The sequence below is a fragment of the Fusarium musae genome, chromosome 11, assembly GCF_019915245.1.
Source record: "Fusarium musae strain F31 chromosome 11, whole genome shotgun sequence".
Classification (NCBI taxonomy): Eukaryota; Fungi; Ascomycota; class Sordariomycetes; order Hypocreales; family Nectriaceae; genus Fusarium; species Fusarium musae.
Window position 1 is genome coordinate 948,214 of NC_058397.1, and position 11,128 is coordinate 959,341.

At 49.2% G+C, this 11,128-nt stretch overlaps 5 protein-coding genes across 5 annotated transcripts; 3 read left to right on the forward strand and 2 right to left on the reverse strand.

Annotated features, from left to right (window-relative positions):
- Window positions 1–285: 285 nt before the first annotated feature.
- J7337_013396 (uncharacterized protein) lies at window positions 286–1,136 on the reverse strand (the record flags this gene model as incomplete). The annotated part of the gene is made up of 2 exons (XM_044830886.1): window positions 286–581; window positions 629–1,136. The coding sequence occupies 2 exons, from the start codon at window positions 1,134–1,136 to the stop codon at window positions 286–288; spliced, it is 804 nt and encodes a 267-aa protein (XP_044674161.1).
- Window positions 1,137–2,185: 1,049 nt separating this feature from the next.
- Window positions 2,186–4,102, forward strand: J7337_013397 (uncharacterized protein; the record flags this gene model as incomplete). Its single annotated transcript, XM_044830887.1, has 5 exons — window positions 2,186–2,229; window positions 2,277–2,593; window positions 2,649–3,547; window positions 3,609–3,887; window positions 4,031–4,102. 5 exons carry the CDS (start codon window positions 2,186–2,188, stop codon window positions 4,100–4,102), a joined length of 1,611 nt encoding a protein of 536 aa, XP_044674162.1.
- A 309-nt stretch (window positions 4,103–4,411) lies between these two features.
- Window positions 4,412–5,827, forward strand: J7337_013398 (uncharacterized protein; the record flags this gene model as incomplete). Its single annotated transcript, XM_044830888.1, has 3 exons — window positions 4,412–4,531; window positions 4,577–5,562; window positions 5,611–5,827. 3 exons carry the CDS (start codon window positions 4,412–4,414, stop codon window positions 5,825–5,827), a joined length of 1,323 nt encoding a protein of 440 aa, XP_044674163.1.
- A 477-nt stretch (window positions 5,828–6,304) lies between these two features.
- On the reverse strand, window positions 6,305–8,271 carry J7337_013399 (uncharacterized protein; the record flags this gene model as incomplete). Its single annotated transcript, XM_044830889.1, has 4 exons — window positions 6,305–7,568; window positions 7,624–7,748; window positions 7,812–8,039; window positions 8,113–8,271. The coding sequence occupies 4 exons, from the start codon at window positions 8,269–8,271 to the stop codon at window positions 6,305–6,307; spliced, it is 1,776 nt and encodes a 591-aa protein (XP_044674164.1).
- Window positions 8,272–9,272: 1,001 nt separating this feature from the next.
- Window positions 9,273–10,554, forward strand: J7337_013400 (uncharacterized protein; the record flags this gene model as incomplete). Its single annotated transcript, XM_044830890.1, has 2 exons — window positions 9,273–9,469; window positions 9,585–10,554. 2 exons carry the CDS (start codon window positions 9,273–9,275, stop codon window positions 10,552–10,554), a joined length of 1,167 nt encoding a protein of 388 aa, XP_044674165.1.
- Window positions 10,555–11,128: the final 574 nt, after the last annotated feature.

Here is an 11,128-nt window from a genome sequence, read left to right on the forward strand (position 1 = left end):
AGGAGTTTCTAGAAAGATAATTGTCAACGGACTTTGGTGAGAACGTGATTGAGCTCTTGATGCAGTTTGTGGCTTCAAGTTCCCCGCTCGCTGACAGTGATGTAGATCCACTGAGATGAGGGGGTTCGGATCCTGGTCCGACACCTTTGATCAGGAACTTATCTGACCGGACAATGCCTCCCCTACGAGCCTCAGTTCGAAATCTCACATCTCAAACTTCATAATTCTTATTTATCATATTTAGGCGCGTCTTATTGCAGTATCAAAGCCAGGTCCAGCCACTGCTCATGGATCGCTGCACCAACCGCCATCAACAACATAAGAACTGCCCGTCACTGCACTAGCCTCATCACTACCCAAAAACACAATCACTTTAGCTACTTCCTCCGGCTCTAGATCTCGCTGCAAACTCTGGCCGCGCATAACCTCCTCGCGATACTCGGGCGTGAGAACCTCGTCCCTCTGTCGCTGGGTCGCAATGGCACCAGGCATAACACTATTGATGCGAATGTTGTACTTGCCATATTCTTTACTCTGAGTACGCGTAAGACCCATGATCCCCGCTTTGCATGCACCGTAGACTTGGCGTGTTAGGAGACTGAAATTTCAGACAGGAATGTCAACGTACCTGGAGTTCCTTGAGCGGGGAGGCGCCAGGTGATTGACCCAAGATTGATGATGCTCCCGCTTTTTGCCTCTCTCATCGCCGGAAGAACAGCTTGGCTCATGAAGAAAACATGCCGAAGATTGGTGTTGATGTTTACTTCCCAATCTTCAGGCCTGACATTCTCTGTTTCAAGCCTGGCTCTGTTTCCAGCAGCCGCAGCGTTGTTGACCAAGATATGTATCATGCCATGTTTATCTTGGATGTTCTTGACCGTGTCTTGTAGCCTTGGTAAATCTGAAACGCTGCAATTGTAGAATACCGGTGCTTTGGCTTGCACATTGGCGTCTTTGGCGCGCGATACAGCGCGGTCAATTGTCTTTTCCGCTGAGTCCTCAGCGATGTCGATGAAGATGACCTGGCTGCCCTGTAGCGTGAACAACTCCACTGTAGCAGCACCGATGCCTTCTGCACCGCCTGTAATGAGCACGGTCTTGTCTCGTAGACTGGGGTAAGTAGCGTGAGTTGCCATGACTGCAAGGAGATGTCGATAAGAGTTGGAAATGGATATTTAGAGGGAGATATCGTGATAACAATGTCTTGCCTGACCCCTCACTGATGCCTTACAGATGCAAGCCACTTTCAAGTGATGTAATGCGCAGAGACAACGTTACAATGGTTCGTGACCATTTTACAGAGACTCCATTCATTGGTGTATGAGCGGACTTACTGTAAGGAGTCTAGCTAGGTTCTGAAGTACGTATCATCAACTCTAACAATAAGTTAGGCCGCTCAGCAGCGTGACAACCATGTTCAACACATATTTTTTGACAAAGATAGTGTGGGAAATCGCCTGAATATAACAGAACGTAGCATCCATTCTCGACCTGCCCTTCTGACTTCATTGCACTCTGGCCCGATAAGCTCCGGTGGGGTAATAGATATCTGCTAGCTTCCGCTCACGTGCCTCTGAATGATCGTTCCAAGATCCGGGTTCCGTCCCCATCTCCATGTCTAGATCTGCTGATCGCAACAACTCGGATGAGTTTTATCAACCGTCCCGGCCTTTGAACGGCTGTTTCATCAGAATGGAACCCCGGAGCAAGCAGGCTTGTGAACCATGCCGGTAAGATACCCGTGATAAGAAACATCGGATTCAATTGGGCTGACATTCGTATAGGAAAAAGAAGAGCAAATGCACGGGTGAAAGGCCGACATGCTCTTTCTGTGGACGGCTTAATCAAGTATGCACTTACCGGTCTCCGGAACCAATAAGAACTACTGCACGAAAAAGTAAAAGAGTCACCAAAAGGTAGGGCTAACCATACCAGTCAATGAGAGGAAGCTAACACGAAAAGTGTCCAAAGAGATGACTTACAGGAACGATTCCAAATACTGGAATCACAAGTGAAAGGAATTTATGAGTTACTTCAGTAGGTTCACCCTCTGTCTTATGTTATAGGCAGTGACTCATTTTCTAGACCATCGTCAGCCTCAGCTACTGGACCCGGGCCTTCTCCAAGTACTTCTGCAAGTATCCCATCTACAAATTTGCAAGCAGAGTACAGCGCAAGTCCTGGCATGACTTCTCCCCCACCTACTGATACATCCTTTGATGTGAACAAGTATGTCGTTGTCGTTGCCCCAATATTCTTGTTACTGAACTTTCCAGTCCACATGTGCCGTCAGGCGTTATAGACCATCTAATAGAGATCTTTCGTGTCAAACTACACCTCCAGCCTTTGCAACTATTCAATATATCTGAACTCAAAGACACTCTCACTTCGGCACCTCAATATCTTCTCTACAGTTTCTTGGCGCTCACTGTGCGGTATAGTGCTCATGAATTCTTCAATGGCAAACAGGCCAAGGCGGTTGAGTTGTTTGGTAGCTCTGCACAGCAAGAGGTTGCCATCCTTGCTTCTCAGGGTATTCCTAAGCTCGAGATTGTGCAAGCTTTATGCTTGCTTGTCCTAGTTGATGTCGCAGGTAAGTCTATTTCAGATGCTCCTTGTTACCGATAAACTGACCTAGGGTAAACCAGCTTGTAAGCCAGGCCGAGCGTGGATGAGCATCGGAACAATGTCCCGACTTGAGGCTCTCCGAAAATTGTCCCAAAGTTCTTTCTATGAATCATCACCCGACCTTGAGGCCAGCCTGAGATGCCATTGGACCGTTGCTCTCCTAGAGCAAACATTCATGCCTCAAGAGCGTAGTAGTATATACGACAATGACGAACACAGATACCCAGCTAGCGCTCGTAGGCCACCTTCACTTCCGCCCACGAATGATGGCGAGTGCCCTCCAGATCTCTTCTCAGACGATGCATCCGAGGATCTGGGAGTGACCGCATATTATATCAGCGTTATCGAGATGTGGGGTCACCTCTCATCATACATGCACCAAGTCAGAATCGGAAAAGCAGAGACAGCATGGTTACCGGGTTCAATGCATTACATCCTCTGTGCAGAGCTTTACAGACATGAAACCAAGCTTCCCCATAGCCATCTGCTAAGAAACGTCCATTTCACGAAAAGAATGGCCGCTGAGCTTCAGGATCAGCGCGAATACTGGATACCATGGCTTCTCATGCAAGTAGTTACTCACGCCATCACCGCTATTCTACATCATCCTTTCATCCACCTAGTGGCTATGCGAGATAGATCTAGCGGACTTCAGGCCCGTTCCTTCTTACAGCAGACTGTCGATCAGGCTCTATTTAATTCAGCATGGGTGTTCGAACTCTTGCGCTTATGTGAGGAGCTGCACTTCGAAATCTGCGACCCTTTAGTAGGGCAGCTAGTAGCTGTAGTCGCAACGATACCTTGGCTATTCCAACGTGCGATTGATCCGAAAGTCGCCGGAAAGGCAAAGGGCGATCTAGAGTGGTGCAAAGGGTTCTTGGAGAGACTGTCATCGACATGGCCGCACATTGCGCAAAAGGTGCGTATCTCGTAGCCACTCAGCCCTGGCGTTAACATGGTTTCAGCTCGAATTACTACAGACCTTGGACTCTACCGCAGACAATAGCTCACTGCCGCCCGCTGGTAAGGGCATCTCTATTGTTTTCCATCCAGCTCTGTTTTGGGCTCTGGTAGATCCCAAGATCAGCCAGATGACGCCCATGTGCGGAGAGAGTTCAAGTCGTCCGCAAGATGCTATGATTCGCATCTCAACGCATTACATCCATCCTTTGACTGAGACACAGGTGAGCCAGTTGGCGCCGAGTCAAAGAGAGGAGTCATTTGATCCTTTCATGTTTGACGTTGGGGAACTTGAGGAAGTGAATTTGAACGATATCTTCTCACAATTCATGCCAGACATATATGACATACAGTGACCTCAGTCACTTTCTTATTCTCCGACTAACATCTTACCTTAACCGAACAATCGCAATCATATCTGTGTCTTGTATGCTATCTAAAGATCAAGCCCAAGTGGCTTGCGGATATTATCATCTTTTCTCAATCGAGCATCCTGAAGGAGGATGGGGGCTAAACATTGAGATAGGATATATTTTGAGAGGAGTTGGAGTTGAAATTTAGAACGTCCGGAGATCTCCCAGAAATCAGAAGATCTATTATGCTTCCTCAATTTTATTAAGCTATCAATTTGACATGCCGCAAGTTGGATCTCTTTGCGGAGGATCCGCTCACGTGCACGGCACATCGACACTGTAGATAGGGTCGCACAAGAGTTCACATCCGTCCCCACCAGACACTTGAGTGCAGTATATCAGACGTCAGTTTTCAACCAGACGCTCAATCTGACCTACCAAACAGCATCGCCTGCCTCCATCTCCTCATCATGGATCAGACCAGCAAGATCGTAGTTATTGGCGCAGGCCTTTTTGGCCTCACTACAGCCAAACAGCTCGCGCTAGAAGGTCACCAGAACATCACTGTCCTTGATAGGCATATGCCGCCTGTGAGTACCCCAGTTTCAGTGACGTGGATCCGCTAACCTCTTCAGGTGCCGGATGGTTCCAGCTCGGACATCTCCCGAGTCATCCGATTTGATTATGCCGACACCGATTACTGTTCCCTTGCGTATGAAGCTTATCGCAAGTGGTCTCGGGACCCCAAGTACAAGGGTATCTTCTACCAGACAGACTATGTCATTGCTGGCTCGAGAAGTACGCCTGAGAAGTCTTGGACAGATAAGACGATCGCTCAGCTTGATAAGCGACAGCTGCCTTATATCAGATTGACAGATGCTGCTGATACAAAGCGGAGATTCCCAATTTTGACTGGTGAACTTGCTCAACCTAACTTTGAGGGCTACTTGAACAAGTCTGGCGGCTGGGCTGATGCGAATAAAGCCATCAAGCAACTCCGTGATGAATGTCTTGAGCTAGGAATCTCCTTTATTGCTGGTCGAGCTGGAACCGTAGTCGGCTTTGACAACGACGCTCAAGGCGTGATCAAAGCAGTCAAGACCCTCGAAGGAACACCTGTTCGAGGAGATCAATTCATTCTTGCAGCAGGCGCCTGGTCTTCGGGTATCGTTCCCACTTATAACTCTACACTATCAACAGCACAAGCGCTCGGCTTCCTTCGCCTCTCAGACGATGAGATGATCAAGTACAAGAACATTCCCATTTACATGAACTACGCCACCGGATGGTTCAACTTCCCCCCGCATGAAGATACCAAGATGCTCAAGTTTGCTGTACACGGCTGGGGCTATACTCGAGCACCCTCGAAGGGCGACAACAACTCTGTCCAGTCCAACATCTCGGTTCCTCCACCTGTTTCTCGGGAGCGAAAGAACTTTGTTCCAGCTGATGCTGAGGAACGTCTTCGAGCGGGCTTGCGCGAGATGTTGCCAGAGCTAGCTGATCGTGCCCTTGCCAGGGTAGCTCTGTGCTGGTACACAGATACACCTACTGGTGACTTCATCATGGACTATCATCCTGACTATAAGAACCTATTTGTTGGCGGAGGCGGAAGTGGACAGTAAGTGAGAGCAGCCCTTGTTATCAACACCTAACTAATATCCCTTAGCGCCTTCAAGTTCCTCCCAGTCTTGGGCGAGTGCATGGCATCGGCTTGGAAGCAGAGGCTACCCAGTCACTTAGCAGAGAAGTGGAAGTTCCATACTGAATATGAGCATCGTCAGGATACCTTCCTTGGTGATGGCAGTCGAGGTGGTCCAGAAAGACGAGAGCTCAGTGCAGCCGAGAAGGCGAAATTGGATGGAGGAGAGACGTCCAAGCTGTAGTCAGTTATAACTTATCAGTCTTTCGTAGAGTACATATCCTTTCGTATCAGCAATATATTTCGTAAGATACATCCATCCGAATGCGACTGGTTACCTACGTATATTGAATTGTCAATCAAACGGACCTCTCGGTACTATGGATGACGGCTGCCTATGAGGTTAAGCTTTAGGTTGCGAACACAGATGTCCTCTTGGTACAATATCGTCAATGCTACAATAGCTACGGGTATGAGTCAATGTCTAACCAACGTCAGTCTAGCTTAGGATAAACTTTATTTATTCTTGCCTGGTCAAATGCGGTTGCGCCAACACTGCAATCCCCGACATCGTCTGATCTAGTCGGATGCAGCCCTGCAATACTAGTTTAGGTTAAGGTTTAGAGACGCGATCCCTTCACAGCAGGAATGTACTTCATGTCAAATATGTAGATATGTATTGCTTGATATAACAATCTGGACTACCTGTATGCTAATGCGTTTAATCAATGACCTTGGGCTCCATTTCGATATCCTTCTTCTTTCCGAGGACTTCCTTCTCTTGGTGGACGGCCACATGGTTGTTAAGCAAGTGGCTGGGATCACGGATAAAGCAGGCCGCGATGATGGCCAATACACCCAACGGGATGGTCGAGTAAAACACGGTTCTGAATGCATGAGCGTATGTGTTCTTGAACGCGGCAGCTGTGGCTTGGAGAACTGGCTCTGTTACATTGGGGACCTTGGCCATGGCCATAGGAACACCGACTGCATTCTGGATGACAGCTGGGATCAAGGTAGGCAGGTCTTTGGGAGAGTATCCCGCACCGATAGCAGCCCCAGCAATGTTGTTGCCGAGGTCGCGGTTGACGATAGAGGTCAAAATCGTGCTGAACATGGCGTTACCGAGCGATCCACCAGCGCTACGGAATGTGCCCATAAGACCGGCCGAGACTCCGAGGTCCTCTTGAGGAACCAAGAGACCGGAAGAGACGTAGGACAAGACTGTGACCCAGGTGAAGCAGGACTGACCGAACATGGGGAGGATAGTCCAACCAGTCTTGTTGTTAGGGACCACGGCGGCGTATGATGCGGTGAAGACAGTCTGCATGAGAAGGGCGAAGACAAACTGGTACCGGATGTGCTTGAGCTTGTGAACAAGACTAGGCATGATCCAACCTCCAATGATTCCGGACATGCTTGCGGGAACTGAGATGACACCGATTTCGATAATATCGTTGGTGAACATAAACAGAGTGCCCTGGTTGCCGAGCGTGACAATTCCCTGCCAGATCATACCAGACACGAAGAGGACAACAAGGTACACAGTGAATTCTCGGTACATGCGAAAGATCTTGATGGGGAAAAGTGGCTTCTTCGGGACGGTAAAGTCGTAGACAAAGGCTGCGATGAAGATACAGGCACCGATCGAGATAGTTGTTGCAACGAGGGTCATGGACCTATGGGTAGCGCCGAGGAAGGTGACACCGATCAGGAATACTGTAATGCCAGTAGCAAAGAGGAGAAGTCCAATATAGTCGAGCTCCTTGACTTGCTGCCAGCGGGTCCTCTCAAAGTCATGTTGGGGTCGAGATGGAGGGAAGTAGCAGATGAAGGTTCCGATCAGACAGATAGCAGCGTAGATGATGGTGATATAGTAACACCATCTCCAGCTCGCCTTGAGATATAGATGGGTGGCGATGAGGCCGGCTAATGAACCCCAAGGGATGGTGATGCAGAACTCGGTCCAAGCCAAGCCGATACCTCTGGAAATGAAATCAGAAACTGGTCTCGGGCCAAAGTTTGAACGAAAATACGTACCTGTACTTGTTGGGCAGGAGCTCAGCGATTCCAGGATACGCGACCATAATGGTACCAGCACCAAAGCCTACCAAAGTAGTTCCAGCAACAATGTGTAGTGTAGTCTGCGAAACAGCACAGACAATCTAGACAGCAATTCTGTTAGACAAGAGGTATTCTCCATTTGCAGAACATGTCTGGCAACTTACACCACCGACCAGGACGATAGTCTGGCCGCACAATAGGACATATCGACGTCCAAACACGTCACTCAAGCCACCAGCAATAGAGAAGGCGACGGCAGAGCCGATGGACCAACTACCAGGAATCCAAGCGATGTTCTCGGTGTCTCCCAATGCCATACCGATCTGCTGAAGGATCTGAGTAGGCATGATGAATCCGGTCGCGATGGCGGGAACGTAGGTCAGGCCCATGAACTACAAGGAAGAGGTCACTTGTTAGTACAGCCCAGATCGCCATATTACAGCAAAGTTGAGCAGATAAACTTACAAAAACAGCCAACATTGTGGATATAGCGACTTTGGGTGTCGGCTCGAGGTCGGGGTTTTCGACATATTCAATTGAAGGGGGCCGCTGGTCATCCGTGGGCTGGGTTGACTTCTTCATGTCGCTTGCAGGCGCTGCAGAAACCTCTGGGTCGGACGCCATGTTGACAAACTCCAATTGCCTTTGAAGACTATGGAATAATGGATCGTGGCAGAAATGAGAGGCGGTTGAGGATGAGATATACCACCTTGAGACGTGGAGTTGTACGAGTTTGAAAAATTAGTTGACCTGGAGACGGGGCCCAGGCTCTATAGATTGACCAACTGGAAGGTTACGCTGATGCTAATTAAACTTTGACTAGTTGTGTGTGATAGAGCAATTGCCCCAGGAAATTGAAATAATGCGGGGAGGCTTGACACTACTGTAGTGCCCTGTGAGCAAGGAGATGTAGCAGCATGGGGTAATCGCTCGCTTCTTCTACCCCGCAAGATTGTACAAGGTAAACCTCGGTCAATAAATAATTAGCATATTGTGCAAGATTGGGGTGAGTCAATGGGATTGAGTCGAAAAATCTGCCGTGATTGCCGCGTATGGAATCAAGAACCGTGCGGCGGCTGTCCATCACAATGAGGGGAGAGGGATAGCTCCACGTGGGGGACTTCGATAAGACGGCAGAAACTTCAAACAAGGCTCCAGACGCAAGCTAGTGCAACCGAGAATCGAATGGGGCCCCAGACGTAATCTGCGGAGAGGCTCAGCCCCTTGTCTCAAGATCTTGGGGAAGCAAACTCAAAGGGCTCTTTGGCCATACATGGGATAGCATCAGACAAAGCATCGGTGTTCGCACCCCGAATAGTCTAGATATTCGGTCAGGAGGACACCGAGACGCATGATCGAAACGATCACAGCTTCGGGCCAGTGAAAGCTTAATATTTTGACTCCATTCCGGTTGTGCATCACGGCAAATACGTGGCATGAAGCCGCTACTAGAGGCCATATGTAGATTGCAATTCTTGATCGGGACCACCCATGTGGACTTCGCACACAGCCAATCGAAGTGTTACAATGACCGACCTACTCAAGACAGCGTGGCAGGTTAAAGAACCCCGTCTGTCCCGCCTTACATCACGTAGAATTTTTTAGATACCACCATCACAAATAAAATGGCCGATTTTCACGCTAATGCCCAGTTGGTAAAGGAGAGCCCGCCCTGGACGCGCCGCGTCGCATACAATGTCCAAATCCGGGCAATACAAGCGACTCTCACAACCATTGACTGGTTGGGCTCGTTCAGCAGAACTTCTGCCAACGCGCCCAATATTGTCAAGACATACAATGTGAGAGGTCATTTGCCTGTGCGGTAAGTTGTCTGCACGAATTCTCGACGCCTCGGTTTCGAATTTGCGTTTCCGAGGAGCGTCTGCATTTCGAAGTCTGTCTCTCTCTTCACGTTCCAAAGCTGATCAGCGTTATAGCATTTTTCTTCCTTCTTTCTATGAAGCCGGCTCATCCGAAACGCTTCCAACACTGTTTACTATTCATGGTGGCGGCTTTTGCATAGGCTCCTCCCAGGATGATGACGCCTGGAACCGTTCCTTTTCCGACACTCACTCCGTGTTGGTCATTGCACTGAACTACAGCAAAGCCCCAGCCGCCCCCTTCCCTACTGGCTTAGATGATCTTGTCTCGCTATACCACGCCGCCTTAGATGATGAGTCTCTCCCTATTGACAAAGCAAACGGCGGACGTGTCGCTATCTGTGGGTTCAGCGCAGGCGGCAATCTGAGCCTGGGCTTGTCTCAGCGCCTGCTCCAGTCCGACCACTGCACTTGCTACCCTCGTGCAGCCATCTCTGTCTACGGCGCACTTGATCTCAGCCGTTCCCCAGAGGCAAAAATTATTACGCGTCAGTATAAAACGGATGCCAGTCTCGGCTCCTCGCGCACGTCCGCACGCGACCTCCTCCTCAATATGGCCCCGCTCTTCGATTGGAGTTATCTGCCCGTTGGACAAGACTTGCGAGATCCTTTTGTCAGTCCTGGACCGTGCGCTGATCCAGAGGATCTCCCTCCCCATGTTTTCATCATCGCATCGGAGTTGGACATGTTGGCAAAGGAGAGTCTAGAGTGTGCAACCCGTCTGGCACGAGCAAGGGGAGGCTCCGGAATATCGGACGCCGATTCGGAGGTTGCTTGCTGCGGGCGTTCAGAACCTGGAAAACCTGGGGAGCTGGAGTTGGAAGATAAGCGATTCGCTTGGCAGGAAACCTTTCCTGACGGCAGCGTTAGATGGCTCCTGGTGCCGGATGTCCTGCATGGTTTTGATAGCCTTCCCATGCGTGAGAGGGTTGGGGACAAAGAGACAATAAAGGATGCAGAGCTCAAGACAAAAGCATATTGCAACCTACTAGGTGACTGGCTTCTTAACACTGTCTTCGTTGCTTGAAGAAAAGATCACAGACAGCCTCGCTTCAGTTCTTAGATCAACCAATCGCCAGTTATTTCATCAAACATACATGCTAGTTAGATACGCCTTAGCTCAATGTTCCTCCAACAGCTTGTTTATAATTAGTCCGGCTTGACTCTGGGGAATTGCCTACTTCAGAAATTACCAAAAACAATGACTGATCAGAACGTACTGTATATGAAAGATAAAATGACACAAACTTATCAATATCGATCTATTTGTAATAAGCCAGTGCCAAGAGAATCTAGACTCTTTGGAGCGTATGCCTGGATTGTGTCTGACCCAAGTTGGTGAACGAACCGGTGGATAGAGTTGGTACAGGGACAGGCATGCTTCGAATGCCACCTTGCATACCCTAACCTTGCAAAGTATATCGGAAAGGGCCCGAGTTGCATTCTCGGTAGATCCTAAGACACTCGGGTATCAGCCGCTCATGGTAAGTACAGTACAACCTCATATCAGTCCATTGCAGAGTGGTCTCGGCTTCCAGCACCAGATTCCTAACCCATCGATGCCACTTGCCTGGATCCCTACGATCTTCCGTTCTGAGTTG